This window comes from Rana temporaria, chromosome 2 (genome assembly GCF_905171775.1).
Source record: "Rana temporaria chromosome 2, aRanTem1.1, whole genome shotgun sequence".
Lineage (NCBI taxonomy): Eukaryota > Metazoa > Chordata > Amphibia > Anura > Ranidae > Rana > Rana temporaria.
This window is the reverse complement of record NC_053490.1, coordinates 334,895,826-334,921,920: the sequence shown is the minus strand read 5'-3', so window position 1 is coordinate 334,921,920 and position 26,095 is coordinate 334,895,826. Positions and strand designations below refer to the sequence as shown.

General features: G+C 45.3%; 1 protein-coding gene across 1 annotated transcript; it reads left to right on the top strand.

Moving 5' to 3' along the window:
• Positions 1 to 24,479: 24,479 nt before the first annotated feature.
• Positions 24,480 to 25,895, top strand: LOC120928629 (olfactory receptor class A-like protein 1). Its single transcript, XM_040339659.1, has one exon. The coding sequence runs from the start codon at positions 24,501 to 24,503 to the stop codon at positions 25,464 to 25,466; it is 966 nt and encodes a 321-aa protein (XP_040195593.1). The 5' UTR covers positions 24,480 to 24,500; the 3' UTR covers positions 25,467 to 25,895.
• The last annotated feature ends 200 nt before the right edge of the window (positions 25,896 to 26,095 follow it).

The following is a 26,095-nucleotide window of genomic DNA, read 5'->3' as shown; positions in this document are numbered from 1 at the left end:
AAATTCCGACAACAAATGTCCGATGGGGCCCACACACGGTCGGAAAAAAAAGCCCAAAAGCTCCCATCGAACATTTGTTGTCGGAAATTCCGAGCGTGTGTTGGGCCCTGCTGTGAAATATTATATCAAAAATTTAAATTACATTAACCCCTCACTGTTACTCATGTTGGGCACAGAAACTGTCCCTGCGTTGAAATATTATAGCAAAAATTGTAATTACATGCCCCTGTTACACAGGGTTAGAAAAATTGGGCCTTTGGTTTTGTGGGTGCCAAAACACTATAAGCCCTCACAGATACTCTTGCTGGGTGCAGGAACGTGCCCTGCTGTGAAATATTAGATAAAAAAAATTGAAATTGGCCCTGTTAACCACTTCAAAACCGCACGCCGTCGTATGACGTCCAAAAAGGGGATCTCTTATCCCGGGTGGACGTCCTATGACGTCCTGTACTTTGTGCGGTGATATCTGAATGATGCCTGCACCTAGAGGCATCATTCAGATATCATTTTGTTCTGGTGGCGATCCTATGCACCATAAGAATGATCATAGTGGTGGTTCCACCGCTTGATCGTTCTTATAGGCGGCGGGAGGGGACACCCCCCCTCCCGCCGCCATTCGGTGCTTCTCCGGCTCTCCCGTGCCATCGGGGGCCCGGAGAGATGATCGCTGTGTGCCAGATGGGAGGCATAGGGATGACTGGTGACCAGATGGTCACCAGTCATCTCTATGACCGTCGGAGGCCCGGGCGTGATGTGATGACGTCGCGCCCGGGTACCCGTAAGTAAACAAACCGCAATTGCGGCTAGTAAGAATGAGATCTGTGAATTTTGTTTTCACGATCTCATTCTTTCCAGCCTGGAGGAGAGATGTGGGGTCTTATTGATCCCGCATCTCTCCTTAAAGAGGACCTGTCACACACTATTCCTATTACAAGGGATGTTTACATTCCTTGTAATAGGAATAAAAGCGATCAAAAAAGAAAATGTAAAAAAAGTGTAAAAAATAAATAAATAAGTAAAAAAAAAAAAAAAAAAAATTAAAAAGCCCCTGTCCCCGGTAGCTCGCGCTCATAAGCGAAAGCACACGTAAGTCCCACACATGTGAGGTGTCGCCACGTGCATTAGAGCGTGTGCAACAATTCTAGCACTAGACCTCCTCTGTAACTCTAAACTGGTAACCTGTACAATTTTTAAAGTGTCGCCTATGGAGATTTTTAAGTAACGAAGTTTGGCGCCATTCCATGAGTATGCACAATTTTAAAGCATGACATGTTAGGTATCTATTTGCTCAGCGTAACATCATCTTTCATATTTTACAAAAAAATTGGGCTAACTTCACTGTTTTGTTATTTTTTAATTCATGAAACCATTTTTTTTTTACAAAAAAAAGGCATTTAAAAAATGATTGCCAAATACCGTGCAAGATAAAAAGTTGCAATGACCGCCATTTTATTCCCTAGGGTGTCTGCTAAAAAAAACATATATCATGTTTGGGGGTTCTGAGTAATTTTCTAGCAAAAGAATGATAATTTGTACATGTAGGAGAGAAGTGCCAGAATAGGCCCGGTATGGAGGTGGGTTTTACTTTCAAAGATTTTATTAATTTCAAAACAGAAACATACAAACAAGAATATCAAGAGTGAAACAAAAAACAGACTCGATGCCAGCTGATATAGGCTGACCAGTGGAAAAAAACGTCACAATTGAAACCAAAAAAATTAAAAAATGCATCTTGATATCAAAAATAGACAGGGAGCTGCTATAAACAGACCTAGGACTCCAAGAATCAACACCGGCACCCCAATCGGGACCTATACTGTACCGAAGTTGAACCCGAAGACCTCTTAAAACAACATCACATCAATAGCTCAACCCAGAACTAAAACTATTTAACCGAAAGATTCGTAAAAAGGCTAAGACATCATAAAACATCTCAGGACAGAAGCAATACAGAGGTTAAATTGCGACCTTAACAAAAGACAGATAAAACATTATCCAATTAGAGAGCATCAAAAATAAAATGAAAAAGAAGGGAAGAGGGGTTGCAAGAACAAAATAGAGAGAGAGGAGGAAAAATGAGGAAAAGAAAGGATAGAGAGGAAAGGAGCTAATCTACGAGACCACAAACCTACACACACCGGAATTGCGATATCTTCAAGCAGAGACCCCTGGGTATAGAGAAATGCCTACAAAATGGGCCAAAGGTTCCCAGATGGTTTCAAATTGCTCTGTAGTGTCAAGTAAAACACTAGATAATTTATCTTGGGACATAATCCAGGAGATTTTGCGTTTCACTGCCATGAAAGGTACTTTAGGTTTTTTCCAAACCTTTGCTACCGTTGCTTTAGCACCTAACAGGATAAAGTGAATCAAGGTTCGCTTAGACTTATGGATTTTGGGAATGTAAGCGTTGAGGAGGGCAACCTCAGGGGTTCTGGGGACCTGTAGCTCAGTAACCTGAAAAATTTAATTAAAAACCCTCTTCCAATATTGTCGAATTCTGGGGCATTCCCACCAAACGTGGGCCATAGAACCAATCATATTAAGACCTGAGGCCGTAGAGAAGTCTTTTCAAACTTTGCAGAGATTGGGAAGGGATGTGACAGGAGATGTAATAAACAGCAACATATCGTCTGCAAAAAGGCCACATTTATGGGTCTGGGATATAGCAATAGCCAATGTTTCGATGGCAATAGCAAAAATTAAGGGGGAGAGGGGGCATCCCTGCCTAGTCCCCCTAAAGATACTGAAAGGGGGAGAGTAATGCCCTTGGAGGCGAATCTAGGCATAGAGTATAAAGAATGGAGCACACCTAAGAACCTGTGACCAAATCCCCAACTTTCCAGAAGATAAAACAAGTAGGGCCACTCAGGAGGTGGGTTTTAAAGACATGTATTGAAGTGGTTAAACAAGATTAGAAAAATTGGGCCTTTGGTTTTGGTGGTGTCAGAACACTGTAAGTCCTCACAGTTACTCTTGCTGGGCGCAGGAACTGGCCCTGCTCTGAAATATTGTATCAAAAATTGTAATTACATGCCCTTGTTAAACAGGGACAGAAAAAATGAGCCTTGGGCGGGTGGTGCCCTAAACCAAAAATATTGTTGGAAGCTAGCATCATCAAGATTGAGGAAGAATAGTATAGTCAGCATAGGCAGTCTTCAAGGGATCCCAGATCCATCGCACATTCAATCAGTTACATCAGCCTCAGGTGCTTGATAGCTGCTGATTCAAGACTGATTCATTTTTATGAATGTGAGTCTATCAACGGAGTCTGTGGACAGGCGCACTCTTTGATCCATTACAAACCCTCCAGCAGCACTCAATGTGCATTCAGAAAGCACGCTGGATGCAGGACAGGCCAGTTGCTCAATTGCATATTAAGCACATTCTGGCTAGTGGTCCATCCTCAAGTCCCAGTAACCCAGTGGATGCTCTGTTAAAAAGGTCTTCAAGTCTGCTCTTGCCCCTAGATATTCTTGCACCATATAATGCAGATGCTTGTGATAGTTGCTTGAACTAACCAGACCTTGGCACTTCCTTCCAAGCGTCACACAAGCTTTCAGGAGATTCAAGTGAAAAGGAGGGGGAGGGCGGCTTTCCTGTTACCTGTTACAACTGAGGAATTTAGAAGGGAGGGGTGGTTGAAGTCCACTTTAGAATGCAGTAGAAAGGAGGGGCTGGAGAATCAGGAGTGAGTGGGGGGGGGGGGATGGAGCTGCTTTCAATAATAGTCCTTTTGTATCTCCATTTTAAATGGTAACTTTACAACATAATATCTGTTAATATCTGTTTCTTCATATTTTCATTGCTGGGTTCATAACTTTAAAACAATATCTGATATACAATCCCCAAGGAAAATAAGCAGTATTGTGATATACCCATACATACATATGCATAATGCGTATAAAAACAAATAAACAGTATAAGGAATATAGGAAAGAGAAACATTTTAGTGATTCTAATAATAAAAAGAATTAGCCTAATTTGAAAATAGTGATTTTAGAATAATCTATCACAATCCCCCCTTAAAATGACTATTTTATCAGTACTGTCCATACATTCTAAATGCACCCCCTTGTTCACTAATATCATGTATAAGGCCATATGATCTACAAAGTCATTTGTGAAGTGGCCTCTAGGTGTTCCGTTAAACCTTGGAGTATATCTCTGTTTATCATTAACAAACCTCTGTTGACCATAGCAAACATAATTAATCCAATCTACATTCCCATTACTAAGTTAAATTTCATAAAAGCATCCGTTTCACCTAATTACTATATTCTCCCTTATTGGGCTTTCAATCATAAACGTTTTAATTTTACAGAGAAACATTAATTTTATATTGGGCTGTTTCCTAAATATTTTATTTCCTAAAGAAAGTTATCTTTAATTTTCACTATTTTAACTGACCTTTTCTTTTTAAAATCCAATTGTTACTAGGCAAAGCTTAAACAAAGCTGAGTATACTAACACCTTCCATTCTTTTTGAACTAACACTCTTAAAGTAAGATGTTATCCGAAACAAATGGTGCAAAAACCCACATTTTTAGTAAAATACCAGAGAGAGAGAGAGAGAGAGAGAGAGAGAGAAAGTCACATGGTTTCTGGTTTCAAGCCAGCATTCAGCATGTCAGGCCGTGTAACCTGATCTCTAGCAGCTAAGATCACATTCTCTCAGTGCTTCTCTAAAGGAAACATCTGCCCCCCCCCCCTTTGCTCAGATTGTGCAAGATCTATACGATACACCATACAATGTGACTACAATCAAATTGTATAGTTTTTCTCATTTTTAACCTTTTTTTTAAAAAATTTAAACATATTTGGTTTGTACATCTACGGTACCAAAAATCATGTACATTACATTATAATATGACATTTCTTGACTACAGCAGCGACAAAAGATCGTTTAGAAGACAAGCTCGTGAAATCCACAGATCAGTTCCTGCGCATCAACCGACCAGCGTTTTCCTCCGAGAAAATTACTCCAACCAACCAGAATCCCCACTCTGTCGGAAACGTCACATTACAAAAACTTTTAACACTTGTTTGTTTTTATTTTTATTTTTTTTAGATTGAACTTAACTTTCATATTTTAATATTTTCCCTGGGGAACCTTATACAATTTAGAACAATCTACTACCCCAATTTAACAACCAAACCCAAGTTTAGAATCTGTTGTAAACATTGCTCAATCCTCAACTTATTATTAATTCTTACAACCAGATCTGTAGGATTTCCTGTTAAATACTAAATACTATGGGGGCGTGGCCTGGACATGGATGCGTGAAGCAGCGTTTCTTTAGAGCTCCTGGCCTGATCCCCCAATTCTTGGCAAAAACCGAGCTTTACACCGGCATGTACTCAGCCAAAAAGTACAAAACCAGGGCGACTACGCGGGGGACCCCAGCTGGCAAGTTTGCGGGCGAAATTCAAAAGTATTTCAAGCTCGTTCAGGAGCTTTCCCCCGCGGGAGACCTGCCGACGCCACGAGGCCCTGCACGTGGGCCTGGAGAGGAGACCCAAGCACCGGACACAGAGCAGCCTGCAGCCCCTCGAGGCAAGACTCAGTCCCCGGACACCTCGCGGGTGTTGATGCCTTCCCCACAAGTCCCGGAGATGGGTGACCTAGATCAAGACATCAGGTCGATTTTACAAGCCCTACCCACCAGGAATGACATTGAGGCCTTAATCCTACGCCTCGAAGAGACCCACAGGCGAGACATCCAAGAGGTGAGAGGGGAAGTATCCGGTCTCGCAGACCGAGTGTCAGCAGGGGAGGAATCGGTGTCCTCGCTGGAGGCACGGGTCGCGGCTCTCGAGCACTCCCGGGACCAGCATCGGGAGACGGCTGTCTCCCTACAGCTTCATTTAGAAGATGTCGAGGACCGGAGCCGCCGCAACAATTTGCGGCTCCGGGGGGTGCCAGAAACTGCGGACCGGGAGGATGTCGGGGCACGCACTACGGAGATATTCAGAGCGGTGCTGGGGGACCCAGAGGCGACCATAGAACTGGACAGAGCACATAGAGCGCTCGGCCCCAAGTCAACGGACCCTGACAGACCACGGGATATAATATGCCGAGTGCACCGCTACGTGACAAGGGAGGCTATCCTGCGGAGCGCATGGGACCAGGAGGAGCTGGAGGTAGAGGGTTCGCGAGTCAGAATCATGCCAGACATTTCTAGGGCCACACTACGGCGTAGAGCGCTGCTCCGGCCTCTTCTGGAGCTCGCCCGCCAGACAGGGCACACCTACAGATGGGGCTATCCCCTGTCCGTCACATTCCGGAAGTCCAGAGCCTTCGCTCTCCAAACGACGGCGGACCTCCCAGCCCTGTTCCAATTCATGGACGCGGAACCCATTCGAATTCCAGACTGGCTTCAACTCCTACCCCGCCAAACCGGACGCTCCGGTGCAGCAGCCTTTAGAGAACCCCTGCAGCCCCGCCAGCAAAGAGGCAGAAGAAGGCGCCAATCGGCCAGAGGTGAAGCGCCACGTGAGTAGGCCCTGGGCCCTACGTCCCTGACTCCCCGCCTTGCCAGCCCCAGTCCTCTTTCATGCCCGTTCTCCCGTATTGGGAGGCCCCTCACCTCCATACCCACGTTACCCTATAGACCTCGGAACTGACCCACAGATGTTTCCCACCGCCGTTGCGGATACCTCCCCCCCTCATAACAATGCTTGGTACCATGCTTGCTCTCCGTCCCCCACCATAGAGCTGATCATGGGGAGGATTTCCCTCAGAACTGCAGGCCCAGACCCCGTCCCCCGGAGACACTTAGCCAGGATGCTACCGGCACTTTGGACAGGCCGCTGCGGCCTAAATGCGCATCCCCGGAGCCCCGGCGCTACTAATGGCACCATCTGAATATACGGTAGGTCCACGGCAGTGGATCCGCTCTCTGGGGTCGAGCCCGGCTTCTTCGCCGAATAGGGGAATACCCTGGGGGATGGATATGAGGGTTCCGGATGAGGAAAGTGGGGGGGGGGGTTCCCCGAGACCTGGTTGGGGGATTACCTGTTTATGATGGGGAGATCCATTACAACTGGGGAACAGTCCCCGGACGGACACTGAATCCCGAGAACTAATCACTGCTGGGGTGGCGGGTATCGGATGTGGGGGACTACTGTTGTTGTTATTTTTGGGGGACCCCTGGCGGGCGGGAGGAGGGGGATTGTGGCTTACATCCGGTTTTTCCGGGAGGCTACCCTTGTTGAAGTGACCCCTGTCACACAGTGTTGCTGTTGCCTCATCAGAATGCACTCGTCTGAATACACTTACTGTATGACACCTTACTATTTAATCGCTTGCATATGTTATTTCACCATTTTGCCTGACTTCCAAATGTTTGAATTGTTCCCAGATGTATATTGAGTACTGCTGTGTTAATTGCACTTTGATGTTACACTAGTGATGTTTGCCGGGATTGGGTGGAGAGGGTCGGGAGCTCGCTTCCTGACCCTGTCTAGTCCCTACCCCAAATAGGACTGCGCTCGATTTCCGGGATTCCCCGGTGAGCGTTCTAGCCGTTTTTTATTTGGCTACCTTTTAGGTCCCCTCTGGCTGCACACTCTAGTGCACGCCCTTTGATACTACCCCTATCTCCACTACCCTCCTACACCTATCTACCCTCCCCACCCCCTCCTCCCACCCACCTTTCTCTACCTCCTAGTCTTTTCCTGTCTACACCTTTCCCCTCCCCTCCCCTGACTGCGCAGGCATGGAGGCACTCAGGGTAATATCCCTGAACTCCAAGGGCCTCAACACGCCCGAAAAGAGACGCATGCTACAACAAGATATGCGTCGCATGAAAGCAGACATAGTGCTACTGCAGGAGACTCATTTCAGGGCCAGCAATCTGCCCCTCCTGAAAAATAGATATTTCCCCACTACCTACCATTCACAGTACACAGAAGCGAAAGCCAGGGGAGTTTCCATCCTCATCTCTGCCAGAGTCCCGTGGAAGCTACTTGACATCCGGATGGATGATAATGGCCGCTTTCTATTTATAAAGGGTTTGATAGGAGACAGGAAAGTGTCCCTCGCTAACTTATACACTCCCAACGTTCACCAGGATGTCTTCCTTAAGAAACAGCTGGAGAAATTCCACAGATTTGCAGAAGGACACCTAATAATAGGCGGTGACCTCAATGTTCCCTTGATCCCGCATGAGGATACATCCTCCGGGAAATCATCCACGACCCGCGACATGCGCAAACGAATAGGCGAGACCCTCCACTCTCTGCAATTGGTAGACGCTTGGCGTTTGATGCACACAGGGGAAAGGGACTACACATTCTTTTCCAAACCGCACCAATCCTACTCACGGATTGATTACTTCTTACTACCCCACAGACAGCTCCATGCGATCCAAAACATCTCAATCGGGTCAATCACTTGGTCCGATCATGCCCCGATTACATTGACCTATACCATGTCTGACTCAGTAGGAGATCGGAGATCGGTATGGAGGCTTAACGAAGGCCTCCTGCAGGACTCCGAGGTCATGGGTGAAGTTGTTAGGGAACTGGGCCACTACTTCACGGCTAACTCCACTCCAGAGAGCTCTGTTGGAGTTGTCTGGGAAGCTCACAAAGCGGTGGTTCGAGGGATACTTATCAGACATGGAGCACGTCTGAAGCGTGAAAGATTGGCACAACTGACCACACTTCTTAATAAACTACATGACTTGGAGACCGCCCATAAACAGACTCCTACCAGACAACTGAGTGCCGACCTAGAAACCGTGCGCTCACAAGTGACAGACAACCTACGCTTCAAAGCCAAATCGGCGCTACAAATCTGTAGACAGAAGGCATACATGTCAGGCGACAAGTGTGGCAGGATGCTGGCCAACTCACTGAAATCGCAAAGACTCGCGTCCTATATACCCTGTATAACATCACAGGACGGAAAGAAAAGATCCATGCCCCACTTGATTACACAGGAATTCAGGAGCTTTTATAGCTCCTTGTATAACCTAGACAAAACCCCGATTGAACCCGACGCAGCCGCAGAATACATCTCGGCGTCCCTGATGCCTTCCCTGACAGAGGAGGCAAGGGAGAACCTGGAGGTCCCTATTACCTTGCCAGAACTTCAGCAGGCCTTGAAGAGCGCCAAGCCAGGCAAAGCTCCTGGCCCAGATGGCATAACCATCGCTTACTACCGGACCCTGTTGCCCTCTCTAGGCCATCACATGGTGAAATTGTTTAATGAAATAGGATCCGGAGGGTCGTTCCATGCCACCACACTTCAGGCCCAAATCTCGGTGATTCCCAAGGAGGGCAAGGACCCGACCCATTGTGGAAGCTACCGCCTGATCTCTCTCCTGAACATAGACCTTAAACTGTTCACTAAGATCCTGGCAAATAGGTTGCAGCAACACCTCCCACACCTGATCCATTTAGATCAAGTCGGGTTCGTGCCGTCCAGGGAAGCCCGAGACAACACCACGAAAGTTCTCAATTTACTGCATGTGGCGAATGAGAGTGGAGTGCCCTCTCTCTTTTTAGGGACTGATGCCGAGAAGGCATTCGACCGTGTCGACTGGCAGTTCATGCGATCGACGCTGTCCCATATAGGGCAGGGGATAGGATACAGAACTGGGTCTCGGCCATTTACAGGAACCCAACGGTGAAGGTGAGAGCCAATGGGGTGACCTTCCAATCTTTCCACATAACCAATGGGACAAGACAGGGATGCCCCCTATCCCCCCTGCTATTTGCACTCACCTTAGAACCCTTTCTATGCCACGTGCGTTTGAACCCGGATATTACCGGCATACAAATCAAAGACGCCCAGTACAAAGTCTCCGCCTACGCGGACGATTTATTGTTCACCCTCACCTATCCTGACATCTCCCTGACAAACCTAATGAGAGAATTCGAAATCTTTGGTCAGCTATCCAACTTAAAGATTAATTTCACCAAGTCTGAAGCCATGGGGGTGGGAATCCCACAGGGACTACTGTCTCACCTCAAAGACAACTTTCACTTTAGCTGGACAGAAGTTGCGCTGAAATATCTGGGGACGTTTATACCCACCTCCCTCTCCCGGGTGTATAGGCTAAACTTCCCCCCCCTTCTGAGAGAAGTCCAAACACTACTTCAACAATGGTCGGGGGGCCTCCACTCCTCGGTGGGGCGCTGCAATGTTCTCAAAATGACAGTACTGCCCAAATTCCTATACCTGATACAGGCCCTCCCAATTTTAATCCCGGGGAGCTACTTTAAACAATTACACTCGGCATTCACTTGCTACCTGTGGGCGGGAAAAAGGCCACATATACAGAGGAAAATACTCTCCCTACCGAAAATACATGGTGGGCTGGCGCTCCCAGACGTCCGGACGTATTACCAAGCAGCACGGTTGGTACGGCTCCTAGACTGGTGTCGCCACGGTAGCTCCAAACTATGGGTTCAGGTGGAGCAGGAGCAGTGTGGGGTTCCACTCCGCAGGGCCCCCTGGTGCATGGCAGACCTGCCCCCGCAAATCACCAAACACCCGTTGATAGGACACACGGCTGGTACATGCGCACGACTGTTCGCGCAATTTTCCCTATCCAGTCAAAACTCCCCCCTCCGCCCGGTGGTCGGACACCCCAAATTTGACCCGGGACTCCGAGACCGGGTATTTTTGGACCTTGACAGGGCTGGGCTCTTCCAGGCATCACACTTTAGCGCTCAGGGGAAATGGAAATCGGTGGTGGAGCTCGCAGACCCCGTCGGGATGTATAGACTTGACTTCCTAAGAGCGAACCAACTGAGCCACTTTCTAAGTGGCCTCCCACCCCCCGGTGCGGAAACGCAGGCCACTCAAACGACCTTAGAGGACCTTTGCACTGAATCTGGCCCGCTCCCACATGCACTATCCTTGCTGTATTCCTTGCTAAACACCCCCCCTGACGGACACCAGATCCCAGCCCTCGCTAGGTGGGAGAGGGATTTAAACGTTCAATTCTCTCCCTCCAAAACGCAAAACATACTTAGATTTACCCACAAATCCTCCATTTGCTCCAAAACGCAGGAGACGAATTATAAGATCCTGACGCGATGGTATAAGACCCCGGATCTCCTTAACAAAATCTTCCCCACCTCCGACCCCAGTTGTTGGAGATGCAAACAAGATAGAGGTACAATCCTGCATGTTTTCTGGTCCTGCCCCCGGATCAGGGGGTTCTGGGAAGGGGTGTGCCGCATTGTCCAGAAATTTACAGAGAGTACAGTACCGGATGACCCAGCGTACTTCTTGCTCCATGCGACAGAAATGCCAGCAGGAGCATATAAAAAATCGTTAATCCGCCATCTCTTGGACGCGGCAAAGGCATGCGTACCCCTTCACTGGAAATCCCCCCATCCGCCAACAACAGCGCTCTGGCTTAGGAAGGTGGACGAGATCAGCTTCATGGAGGATCTAGTCCTCTCTGGCCAACAAAGGCAGGAAGCATATACCAAAACCTGGCAGATCTGGAATGTGTTTAAATATTCGGAAGAGGGACAGTCCCTGAGAGAGCAGGACTGACCTCAGCCTTGAGACATAAGAAACATTAATAATTTACCGACCCTCAGAAACCCACTATGTAACTAACGCCCGTGGAGGGCGCTTTGGGACACCCCTGCCTGCGCAGCACCCCCCCCCCTCCCTCTCTTCTCCCTTCTCTTCCCTCTACTTCTCCCTATCTCTCCCCCTTCACCCCCACTAAGCTTACACCCCATTCCCTTACAGAAAACTCAGAAAATGGAGGAGGAGGCTGGTTCTCCCGGGCCCTTAATCTTGATCCACGTCCACATATAGACGGGTACGCCCACTAAAAAGGGGGAAAAAAAAAAAAAAAACAGAGATCACCTGTCGGGACTACCCAGAGTAGACTACGGGGGAATAGATATGGTTCCCAGGCTTTTAGGCTCCTGTTGCCATCCTCGGAAGGCAGGGACCATACAGAGACCAGTTACTGATAAGAGCCGAATGAGACGCCCTACCGTTACGTTGTCTTACTGTCTCCCTATGTTCATGTATTGATATTGATGACTCTGTTGGACTGTATGTATATGCTGTGGTCCGGTCCGGACCGGCCCCTCCACTTCTTTACAAATAAAAAAATTTGAAAAAAAAAAAATACTAAATACTATGTTGTTTACCATTATCTGAATTTTATACAGTTCTTCACACAATCTCAATCAACAATTTTTCTCTTAAACCTTTGGCCTGATCCCATGTTTGTGCTTTGACATATCATAATACATTTTCAGTTGTTGAGGACAACATATTCATAAACATTTACAGACAGTATTAAACTTAATGGGCCAAATCCTCAAAAGGGATACGCAGGCGGAACTGCTGTTCAGCCTGCGTATCCCTGTGCCTATCTTTGGAACTGATCCTCAGAATCAGTTTTCCAAAGATAGGCAGAAGATCCGACATCTGTAAGAGACTTACACTGTCGGATCTTAGGATGCAGTACCGCATCCGCCGCTGGGGGCATTTCGAGTCGAAATGCCGTTTTGCGTATGCAAATGAGGACTTACGGAGATCCACAAAGCTTTTCAGCTTTGTGTTTTCTGCGTAAGTTTACGTTTGCATACGTAAAATTAGTTCTGCTTTTACAAAGTGTAAACTAGTAACACCTTGTAAAAACAGATCTTTTTTTCGATCGCCGCGTTTTTTTTTTAATTTTTAATTTTTTTTCCCGGCGCGTAACTTTTTTTTTACCCGACGCAACTTTATTGTCCCGTCGCAATCCACAAAGCCCGACGTAACGTAATTTTGCGCACTGCCCGTCGGGAAAATGACGTCACGAGCATGCGCAGTACGGCCGGCGCGGGAGCGCGCCTCATTTAAATTGTCATCGCCCCCTGCAGAAGAGGACCGCCTTGCGCCGGAGACATTTAAGTTACACGGCCTGAAATTTCTAGGTAAGTGCTTTGTGGATCGGGCACTTAGGTAGAAATTTTAAGTCAGTGTAACTTAAATGGGAAAAGTTAAGTTAGGCAGGAAATTTGAGGATTTGGCCCAATGTTCTCATTAAAGAACTTCTTTACACTCTGACATTAATCAACCAATTACCCTATGTAATATATCACAGTGATTATGGGACTCAAAACCTGTAGTTACTTTAAACTTATCCGGGACCCCCCTTTGGGATCTATATATCAACCATATTCCAACCCACAAATCCCAGTGGACCCAATCCCATGTATTTGAAAAAAGATATATAGTTTCATTCAGATGTGGGTGGCACAGTACATCATATTTCATCTCCAGAGAATTTTTTCGAAGGAACCTCTTAATCATCACCCAGGGGATATCGGTAATTATCAGTACCTACATCAGAAATGCGAGAAAAACTCGTACACGGATATTAGTCAACTATTTTCCAAGAGTGGTCAAATAATTTCTCAAAGTATCAGACTGTAATTGCAACTGTCATAGCTTATAACAACCTAATCTAGAGACTGTCTTAAACAAGATTTCAAAAGGGGATAATGAATGCTCCCCCCTTGGGGCCACTTTCCCACTAACCCTGAGGGTGGCATGGCATGGTATGTGGAATAAAACCGTTTAAATGTGATATGTAAAACGTTCTAATGTGGTACCCAGAATCCTCATCCTTCATTTGTGACTGTGAACGCAAGGACTGTAGCAATGAACGCAAGGACTGTAGCAATGAACACAAGGATTTACTCACTCTCTACCACCTCAGCTACCCCATGGAGCCATCAACATACAAGGTGAATCAAGGCATTGGGGTCAGGGCATCCAGGGTAGGAACAGGTAGGTCTGCATCTCTGCATCACTCTCTTCCTTTCGTGTTTGTCCAGTGAAGTGGCATGTTACCTACCCCCCCTGGACAAACCAAAGAAGAGAAGAAGGGCCGGTGGGCTGCAGAGCACAGAATCCAGTATGGGCAGCGGGCAGCAGGCAGGAGAGGACACCTTCTGCGTTCACAGTGCAATACTGAGCACATGGGGTAGGGGCAGGATAGGGAAAGAGACACCATCTGCGTTCACAGTGCAATACTGAGCACATGGGGTAGGGGCAGGATGGGGCAAGTTGGAGCAAGGTCTCCAGCAGAGAACAGCATCTGGGCGGGGCCCATGCTTCCAGGATAGCAGGGGCGGTGTTCAGCATACATTTGGGCAGAACATGAGGGAAATGAAGGGACAATAATCATAGTAACATGCCCTGGGTACCACATTACAACAGCTAAACAGGCAACAAGCCCTTTATGTATCAGGTCATGAATCGCATTACCACCGTCAGGATATGTAGGCAAGGCTGTCTCAGCTAAGGTGGCAGGGAACCCAGTGAGAAATATAGACAGGTCCCAAGCTCAGCGGATGGAAATAAGCTACAAAGGTAAGTTACCAAGAATCCTTCTCATACATAAACATAACCAGGCACTCATGCTAGGAATACAGCAGTCTGTCTTTAAAAAAAAACTTTCTCCTACGCTTTTTTTTTTCTCAGCAGGAGAGGGGGGGGGAGATGAGAAAGAAAGAGAGGGAATTAATTACTTTCCAGCACAGAAAGAGTTAACTAAGGAAGGGGGAGGGGGTGAAGGGGGGGAGGTGGTGAATGAGCCCAGGGCGGTCAGGGTGTGGGAGTCCGGACCTCCCACATTCCTCAGACACCCAGTTTGTGCCACCATCATAGGAAGGGGCAGGATTTTATCTTACCTTTCCCAACAGGAACACTAGCTATGCAAAGGGAGTTAGCTTGTGCCAATCAGGAGGCCAGCTGCGGACTATTTTAAAATAGCCTGGGCTGTCCCAAAACCTTACATTTCTGTCAATTAACGAGATAGATAGACTGCTGAGATTTTAAACAAATAAATTCTGACAAATATATCTCCACATAGATCTACATATACACATATATATATGGAACAGCATTAAGCCGTGTCTCAACAAAAGTAATTACTTGACCTAGTGTTCCTTTCAGACTGGCATCAGGGAAAAGATAAAAACACAAACAACAAAAGAAAGGGGGGGTTTGAGCAGGTGGGAAAGTTAAGTATGCTATAAAAGGGAGGGTAGAGAAAGAGTGAGAGAGAGAATTAATCACTTTCGAACTCAGAAAGAGTTAAGTGTGCTGTAATGAAGGGGTTAAGTATGCTTAGAGAGAAAGAGAGGGAGTTTTGTAGTTATTAAGCCAGGCGACAGAAGAAGGAGAGGGAGCGGGGGAGATTGTTACAAAAAAGCAGGCCGTATCGTGTGCTGCTTGCATCTTCAAGAACTTTCCCATCTTTGATTGGGTGAGGCACAGCACAACCGAGAGAATGAAGGGCGCCTGCACGGAAGTGGATTGCGGCAAGAAGCACAAAAGAAACGCTTCCCACCGCATCCATGAAGGTGATCAGCCTCAATCCGCACAGACGCACCCCACCGGCATCTCAGGGTGCTGTATCTCCCCAATAGAGCAAATAACACACGTTGAGCACCAAAATTGTAATAGACTAATTAATTTCCTGACACAATTTCAGGATTAACCCCATGTCTGCCGCTTGATTCAAATTATATGGTGAAATGTGCAATCCAGACAAAAAGATTTACATCTCACCTTTCCAGCTTCTCAACCCAACAGGAAGTTCCTGGGCTTGCCCAGTTAATTTTATTATTGGTAAAATGACATCACAGAACATTATGCATGCTGATTGGTTCACATTATACATTTTACTCCCAGTTACCCTCCCAATCACCCACTGACCCACCCCTCACCCTCCTCTTTACACGCCTCCCTGTGTGGTTTGTCCTTGGCATGAAGCTCTCATAGGTCAGTTCATATAGGGATGGTTTCTTCTTGGAAATCCATTCTTGGGCATGCACACACACCCTTGTGAATCCACGTGTCATAAAGAGTCCTTTGTCAGCTCTGCAAGTTTCCTTCCAAGCGTCACACAAGCTTTCAGGAGATCCGAGTGAAAAGGAGGGGGAGGGTGGCTTTCCTGTTACAACTGAGGAATTTAGAAGGGAGGGGTGGTTGAAGTCCACTTTAGAATGCAGTAAAAAGGAGGGGCTGGAGAATCAGGAGTGAGTGGGGGGGGATGGAGCTGCTTTCAATAATAGTCCTTTTGTATCTCCATTTTAAATGGTAACTTTACAACATAATATCTGTTTCTTCCTATTTTCAATGCTGGGTTCATAACTTTAAAACAATATCTGATATAAAATCCTCAAGGAAAATAAGCAGTATTGTGACATACTCATACATACATATGCATAATGCGTATAAAAACAAATAAACAGTATAAGGAATATAGGAAAGAGAAACATTTCAGTGATTCTAATAATAAAAAGAATTAGCCTAATTTGAAAATAGGGATTTTAGAAATATCTATCACAAGGTGGAAGACTGATGGACATCGGCTGCAGGTGCCAACTCTGATCTTTCAGCACAAGACTGGTTGGGAGACAATGTGAAGGAACTGGAGGCACTGTCAGTAACCCAATCTACTATCGCCTGTACTGCTCCTGGCCTCAACATTCGTAGAGCCGGATTAGGCCCGACCAAATACCGCTGCAGGCTCTGTCGCCTACTCGCACCTGAGAAAGGTGTTTCACTTGTGCGTGTAGTTGGCACAGATCGACCAAGTCCTCTCCCTGCAACAGGAGCTCCACCAGCAGCACCACGACCGGGGCCACGTCCCTTATTTGACATTCTCATATTTCTCAAATGTAGGATCTTGCCCTAAATGGGTGTTTTTTGAATAGCACAATAGAAGAACAGTATCTAAAGGGTGTATCTCACACGTACAGATATGCAGGAAACGCACCAAAAAAAAATTATTTGCCCTAAATATATATTTTTTAATAGCACAATAGAAGAACAGTATCTAAAGTGTGTATCTCACGCGTACAGATATGCAGGAAACGCACTAAAAAAATTATTTGCCCTAAATGGGTGTTTTTTGAATAGCACAATAGAAGAACAGTATCTAAAGGGCCAGATTCACAAAGCACTTACGCCGGCATATCTAGAGATGCACGGCGTACTTGTAAAAATGCACCAAGCGTATCTCTGCGCCGTATCCTCAAAACGAGATACGCCTGAAAAACATTTTTTTCCGACCGACGTAAAACAATTACACCGGCGCATCTTGGGGCGCAAAATACGCTAGACACACCATTGTTTTGCTATTCAAATATGCAAATGAGGGAATTACGGCGATCCACAAAAGTACGTTTGTGCGGCGCAGGCTACGCCCTGTGCGCATCAGCTGAATGTCCGGTCTAAAGTTACACCTTATAAAAGCAGGCTTAACTTTGCACCAGACGTGTGCAGGTCAGCTAAAGCAACACCATTAGGGACGAGCTGAGCACACACACTTGCAGGACAACAATCTGTATGCCAACATGCCAGGAGCATCCATGCTCATTGCTATACTAGTGACTTTAGAGGCGCGCAGAAGGAGGAGGGAACAGAGGAGGGAACAGAGGAGGAGAAGGAGGGCACAGGAGAGGATATACCGCACACGCCTAGATGTCTTTGGCATGCCTGCTTCTGAGGTGTATCACACCTTCAGATTCAGCCCTGAAGCCATCATGGAATTAACCACAACCATGCAGGATGACATTACCAGCCCAACACACCACTCACATGCACTGGAGCCACTGGTCAAGGTCATGGCAACACTCCATTTTCTTGCCACTGGCTCTTTTCAGCGCACAAGTGGAGTGGTGGCTGGGATGGCACAATCCTCCATTAGCAGATGTGTGCACCAGGTTGTCCCTGCAATCTTGAGATGCATGGCCAACCAAATCATCAAACCCACCCAGGAGGACCTTCGGATGAAGGCAATGACAGATTTCTACAGAATTGCCAGATTCCCACGCACCGTGGGGGCCATTGATCACACACATGTGGCACTACAGCCCCCCCCGTGAGACAGAAAACATATACCGCAATCGGAAGCATTGGAATTCCATCAACGCACAGGTGATAGCCGATGCCCAATACCTCATATGGCACGTCCGTGCCAAACACCCAGGATCCAGCCATGACAGCTACATATACCGTCAAAGCAACATCCCAAGAGAATTTGAACAGAACGTGTATGGGGACAGCTGGCTGGTTGGTGAGTGACATGGGTGTCAGGCATGACTGTCCCCCCCCATGATGCAGACATCACGAGGGGCACATGCATGACTAACATCCTCCTGTCTTTTCCCTTCCAGGTGACTCTGCATATGCACTTGGACCCCATCTCATGATTCCATTCCGGAACCCTCAAACCCCAGGAGAGGAAAAATACAATGAAGCACACATACGTACCCGTGGAGTGGTGGAACACACCTTTTGCCTCCTAAAGTCCCGTTTCCGAGGCCTGGATAAGTCTGGGGGTACCCTGTTGTATTCCCCAAACTTTGTGTGCCAGATCATCGGTGCATGTTGCATTCTGCACAACTTCGCCATTAGAAGGGGCCTGGAGATTGACCTACGTGATGACCTGACCCCCGAACCAGACATTCCCCCCCTAACCGAGGGTACCCCGTCTTCTGAGGGAAGAGCAGCCAGGAGACGCCTCGCAGAAGGCATCTTTGCACAATAAACCCACACATTAATCATGGCACAATGAGAATGCATGCATCCACACCACTGTGGTCCCTAGCACACACACCCCACATCCACATCGAATTGGATTAGACCAAAGTACACCGCAAGTACTAGGGAGCAGCAATGCCCCGCCAAGGCTCCAATTATGTCACTGTACATTCATACACCATTCACATGGACCTGGGATCACTTCTCCCTGGTCCTGGGGAACCCTACTCCACCACAAATGAGGGTGACACCCCTTTTTCAGCAGGAATGTCACCCCCACATTCATACATCATTCACAAACATAAAACAAATCATAAACACAGTAAAAACAAAAACAAAAAAAGGACTGAAAACAAAAATACACCAAAAATGAACGTCAGCGTGACCCACGCCTGGGCCGGCCACGGCCCCAGCCCCTCGGGGGAGACTCATGGGGGGGAATCAGGGGAAGGAGGAGCCTCCCCTGGTCTCTGCCCACCTGCTGGCCTGCCCTCCAAGGCCACGTCTATCCTGTTCAGGCCCACAGTGAGGGCTGCCGTATTGGCCTGGACAGCCTGGGTATTGTCCTGGACAGCCTGGGTCAGGGCATGCACCTCTTGACCCACGCCTGCTGTTGCAGTCTGCAGTTCATTAAAACAGTTTATGAACGCCAAGGAGTTGCAGCTCACTTCAGTCACTGAGTCCTTAATGGAGGACAGGCTGTCCTCCATCTGTGCCAAAGTCTGGGTGACCTCACCCACATGGCGGGTCTGAAGGGCCTGGTCCCTCCGCAGATTGGCCGGCAGAAAGTCTGCCACCCCCTGGTCTTCTGGGTGGCCTTCCTGCCTCCAGATGAGGCTTGTAGCCTGGGAGGAGGGGAGCCCCCTGGGGGGGAGCCCTGTTGGGGGAGGAGTGGGAGGGGCTACCCCTGATGGTGGCCTGACTGCCTTCAGATGAGGCTTGTGGCCTGGGAGGAGTGGAGCCTGACTGCCTCCAGCCTCAGGGGGAGACTCCTCCAAAAGGAGAAGTATCTCACTGGCTATGTCAACCTGATCCTCCTCAACCTCCTCCCCCTCATCCTCCTCATGAGGTGACTTGTGGCCACTCTCCTCCCCTGAGGACTCCAGCCTTGCCTGGGGAACTTCAGCAGCCTGATGTCCGGGGGTTGGTGCAGACTGGCCTGCTGGCCCAGCACCCTCCTGGCCATCTGTGGATGACACAAAACATACACAGGTTGGAGGATCCACACACTTGGCACATATTCCCCCCCCCCACATGCTACTCGCCAGATGGAAAAAAAAACGTACCTGTCCTCACAGCCTCCTCGGAGTCAAAGCCAGGCAGGCCCACCACTTGCTGCCTGTTGAAGCACCGGGCCACTGCCCACTCCTCCTCAGTCAGCCTGATGGTGCAAGGTGGTCCCCCTCCAGTGCCCCTGGAATGGGCTGTAAGCTTGGCTAGCTTATCATGGATCAGGCGGCGGAGGTCATTGATCTTTTTGGAGATCCCACTGACGGTCCTCGTCTCACCCCCCCACCGCATTGATCTCATCAGTAATGTTCTGCAGGATCTGCTTCTTTCTGGCCGGGGTGATGTCCCGGCTCTCAGGGCCATGCAAATATCGCCCTAGCAAGGATTTGCTACTCCCGAACAGAGAAGTTTAACTTCCTCTTCTTTGGTGCCATTTCACCAGCAAACAGTCAGCACCAAACAGACACAAAAACAAACAGCACACACAGACACAAAAACACACAGCACACACAGACACAAAAACACAGCAAACAACAAGTGTAAGGCTGACTGCAGGTCCGCCTGTATTTGTAGGAGGAGTCGGGAGGTATTTAAACCCACCCTCCTTCCTCCAGAGTCTTCCCTCTTCCTGGGCTTCCCCAGTGACGTAGCAGAGGGTACGTCAGAGGGTGCGGGGTCACGTGACAGGTGGCCCTGCCTCCCCTATATAAGTAATGTCACAGCTTCAGCGCGTCATTCGCTGGGCTGTGTCCAGCGATGAGAGGAGGTCGGCGATGCTGCTCTCTGGATGGATATATCTTCTCATCGCTGGACCGGAGATCACCCATCGCTGGATCTTCTCATCGCTGGAGATCACCCGCACCCGTCGCTGGATCAGGGCAACGTTGGAGTAGGAAGCTGGGAACGAGTGGATTATCACCGCTGGAGTTTTTTTATTTTTTTTATTAATAAAGGACTTTATTCTACGCTGTGTCTGTTTTTTTTTACAAGAATTTACACTTCCTTCGTGAAATTGTAGGGGTACAGTACCCCATTACCATTTCACACGGAGGGGGGGGGGGTCAGGATCTGGGGGTCCCCTTTGTTAAAGGGGTCTTCCAGATTCTGATAAGCCTCCCGCCCGCATACCCCCACAACCACCGGGCAAGGGTTGTGGGGATGAGACCCTTGTCCCCATCAACATGGGGACATCCTCCCCATGTTGAGGGCATGTGGCCTGGTGAGGTTCAGGAGAGGGGGGGCCGCACTCTGTCCCCCCATGTTAAATTGTGAACCCAACATCCATGCTGTGTGACTGCTTGTAAGAAATTCAGCACTAGGTCAACCACTTAGGTAATATTTTGTTCTTAGCAAATGTATATTTTTATTAGCAGTGCCATAGGCTTGTTAAGGTAAAACTTTAAAATGTTGTTATTAAATGTCTAAGCAGAAATTTATCACCTTGAGATATTTTACATTTTTCTATAGGTGTGCCAGATAAGGTGCCATCAAAATAAATAACTACATGAATGAAATGCTCAATACTATAACCATAGAAATATAAGAGTACCAACATATACGATTCAGGAACATGATCTTGTAAATTTGTTAACATATATTTTATTTAAGTGTTTTAGAATGCTGACATAGTACACTCCAGTATCAGAAGAGAACAAATATTTAACATAGTCCCACTGAGATCTACTGTATGCTGTGTCACATCTAATGCACTCAGATTATATTTTTTTTACACAGTTGCTTATTTCTTGGATGATTGTTGTTTAATTAATCTCTTGGGATGTGACCTCTGGGAAAATTTAACTATAAATTTAAGTTCCATAACAAGACATCTCAATAGCAATTCTGGATTCTGTTCAAAGAGGTATGTACAATTTCATAAACACCAGTCAATGACAGAGCACTTTTCAGGTTGGAATTTCTGGGCGTTTGATTAGGTTCAAGTCTGCTGTGCTAATAACAACATAAATTGTTTTGCATATACACTATTATTTATTTTAAAAGTAGAAAATATAACTGAAATGATATCCAATAAATATTTCCAGCTCACAGGGAAACTTCAATCTGAACTATTCTCAAAATCAAAGCTATTGTCATAAATTTTTACTGCAGCCTGAATACTTTGCGTTTATAGCAAAAAATCCATCACAAAAATCGATCTGGTCTCCCTCTGATGGCTGATCTTGTCCAAGGGGAACAGTACAGTTTAATAGAGACACTAACAGGTTGGCTTTTCTAAAAAATCAGTCTGACAGTCATCTTCAGTACAGAGGATTTAACCAATGTTTGGTCCCATGAATAGCTGCCAGAAAGTACCCAAGGCAACTTTCTTGCCAATAAATAGGAAATATTTCACAGTTGCAGAAAAAAACTGTATATATATATATATATATATATATATATATATATATATATATATATATATATATATATATATATATATATATATATATATATATATAACTTATGACTAGGTCTTTAACACTCCAGTGTCACACATTTACAAGTGAGTTTTATTCAAAAAAATCAGAAGTAAAATTTAATGACCAGAGATATGAGAAAAGGACAGGCAGCTTATGTCAACAAACATGTATTCATTTTTTTCCCAAAACCTCTAAAAATTTACCTAACTTTTCCTTCAAACACTGTCAACCAACGGCATGTCCTTCATCTACTATTTAGTATGTTTTCTGACAGTGAATACTATAAAACAAATATATTCCTTTAGCATTTGGTCCCAGTGTCAACAGTTTCAGGGACAGAAAGTGAATCTCCCAAACAGGGACATCAACAACAATAAACTTGTGCAATTTTTTTTACAATTTCTTGCTTCAAGCACACTTCATCTAGCATAAGTGTTAGGTTTGCACAGAGATACGACTGTAGAACTATTAAAGTCTATCAAGGCGAAAAAATTTAAGGACTGTGTGGTGTCATCCTCACCTCTTTCTCAAACCTTCCCTTTATCCTATTCTTCATAACACTTAGTCTGGGTTCACACCTAATTCCAATGCGGCTCCCAGCAGGGGTCCTGCGCGTCCCTGTTTATCATTTCAGGTCTGATTTCAACCCAAAATTTTTAAGACTCAGGAGGGTAACTGTATGAAAGACACAGGGCAGCTCTACACAGATGACACAATAAACAGGCATTTTTTGCACTTGGTCATGTAATTGGTAAATTTTACAGACCAAAGGGAAAAAATAAGACAATCACTGTTGGAAATCACATACACTTTAAGTTATTTGTGGTGGATGCTTTTCTTTAGTAATAAATCCAGTGAGCTAGTGGGTCTACACCTCACATCAATCATAACTCAGTGTGAATAAAATATGTTCTTATTTAAGTAAAAAGCTGATATTCTCTTACTTGATTTAAAAATGTAAGTCCTTTTTTGTCTTTTATAAGAAACCTTTTTAAATCAACTTTCAGTGACATTGAATACCCATTAGGCCTAATACAAAATGTATGTTATCTGTAACAAATCTATTTAAGCTGTTTACAAATATATATTTAGATGTTCTGCAACATTGCTGACCATAGACATGTAGATATGTCCCTAAAAACAATAGGCATGGGAACATCCATTGATCTTCAAACTCACAAGAGTCTATTAAACTGTAGCTTATTGCTTAGCTAATGATTCTAAATTGCACACATAGGTTAAAAGTTTGACATATTTTTCTATTTGAAAATAAAAACATTGATATAGGTTGTGTACAAAATGAGTTTGCAATAAAAAGGTCAGTCAGTAGTTCAGCAGAGGTGCCAGAGGTGGAATAGGATGTTCAAAAATAAGAGTCATCAAAAAATGTAATCAGGGGGAAAACATTTTCCGAGGGATTGAATTACTAATGGGCTTTTTTATTATAAACTCTTTTTGCACACAACTTACTCTTTGCACCTGTCTGAGAATCCCAGAGAGAACCCGGGAGGGGAACACCCATTTTTGAATTATGATTTTTTTTGGAATGAAACAACATTTATTAAGAGAATTAATACATTGTAAGGTCTCTCCCCGTATTCCTCCCCTTATTTCCAGTGGACACCCCTGAGCCACACCTGAGATCTCTAGTCAGCTCCTTTGGTACCACATGTTTTTGATCACCACACTACAACATTTAAAGCATTGAGATAATCATCAGATTCTTCCAACAAGCAGTTATCATTGCTGATTGAGAGAAGCAATACCAAGTTTAATGCACATCTAATAATCAGATCAGGTTGCTTAGGGGTAAATGCATGCCCTCTGATTTATTGTTTTATGAAAGGCCTGCGATACTAACCCTTGTCAAATCATTGCAGTGGGATATTAATGTTATGTTAATGCATGGTCTTCCTTAGGCTATTTGCTATTGTATTTACATTAGAAGCTGTCTATTGCTAATAAAGACTAAATGAATCTTAGCAGAGACTGAATGCTTTATGATTCAATGGGATTACCAATCACGAGGTTGGTTGTGTTTGGTAAACAGTTTAAATCCATTTTTCTGGAAATTGTGCGCTCCATCTGGATGAATTTATCGCTCTGTGTACTTCAAGAGGTATGCTATTTTGCATGTTTTTCCACTATGCTTAGTTTACTACCCTAAGAGAAATGGATGTCCAGTTCCTTTTTATGTTAATTCCCTTTGTAATTTCATATACTATATTTTTAAACAACATATTTTCTTAGTGATACATCAGCATTCTTTTTTTTTTTTCAGATACTACATAATATCTTTGGGTCTGATGGACACTTACCTTCTTCTCAAGGCTATAGGTTTTTTCCTTCTTGTAATAGTTGGGATACCAGGAAACATCTTTATTATTCTGCAATTCACCTACATCAAGAGCATAGAGAAGACAATTCTTCCAACAAACAAAATACTGTCAGTATTGGCTTTGGCAAATGTACTTGTCATCTTTTCTCGCATCATTCCACAGTCTCTAAATGCAATAGGGGTAGAGGACTTGCTTGATGACACAGAGTGCAAATTTGTCATATACACGTACAGAGTAAGCAGAGCCATGTCTATTTGTGTAACTAGCTTTCTTAGCTGCCACCAGTGTATTCTTATTGCTCCAACAACTAGAGTTTGGCTTTATCTAAAGCGAAGGGTGACACAAAATGTTATTGGCGTTATCATAATTTTGTCAATTATCAATTTCTCCATGTACCCTTATAGTTATTTAAGAACTCATGTGAAGAAAAATATAACAACTTCGCCATATACCCTTCATTTGATTTATTGTGATGTTGACTTTCTAACTTATACAGCATACATTATCAATGGAACATTTCATGCAATACGTGATTTTATATTTGTAGGACTGATGACATTAGCAAGCAGTTACATGGTGTTCATCCTTCTTCGTCATGAAAAGAATGTGAAAGCAATTAGGAGCTCTAACAAAGAGCAAAAGTGGTCAGCGGAGTATAAAGCATCAAGATCTGTAATACTATTAGTCATTCTTTATGTGCTACTGTTTGGGTTGGATAACTCCATGTGGGTCTATACGCTGACTTTATCTAATGTATCTTCTGATATGAGTGATATTCGAGTATTTCTAGCATCCTCATATGCAGCTCTGAGTCCCATTCTCATCATATTAACCAACCCTAAACTTCATCGCCTTTGGATGCTCTCTAACAAGAACAAGCCTTTCCAAAAACATATGGGAAGCAGTGTAACTGTGTATAATGTAAGTGTATAAAAATGAAATAGTATTTGTAGTATAGCATCCATCAGGAGTGGAAACCATCTCATCTGAAATAAACACAATAAATAACAGCACACATATACAAATTTAGGTCTTGTTTATTAAACAAGTATAGCTTGCCTTGCTTCTCCTTTGTATATACCAGTGTTGTAATGCTCATGAGATGCACTGGAGGCCAATTAATGGAAATGTACCCATCTGGGTCCCACCAGATTTGTTAAAGAGTAACTCCACTTTGATGAGAAAAAACACTCCCCTCTGGGTCATTTATGTACATTGCAGGGAGTTTAACAAACTTTGTTGCACATTCTTACCTGTTGGTGTTCTGAAGAAATCCCTGTGTGTGTGTGTCAATGTGGAAAATGTATCTAAAGGCAGTGGTTTCATAATTATCAATCAGCTGCTGCACTTGCAGGGCTCTAATGAGGACAATTGCAGGGTCTGCATCCCTTTAGACATGATTTTATATTGGAAGTATCTCACCAAAAATTTTCTTGCAGGGGATGCCTGAAATCTGACTTGTATCTTATCGCCGATTTCTGAGAAAGTCAGTAAACCAATCACACAAGCAGGAAAAGGTTTTTCTGGGGGGTGTTCTGTACACATTCTGTGTACAGAACACC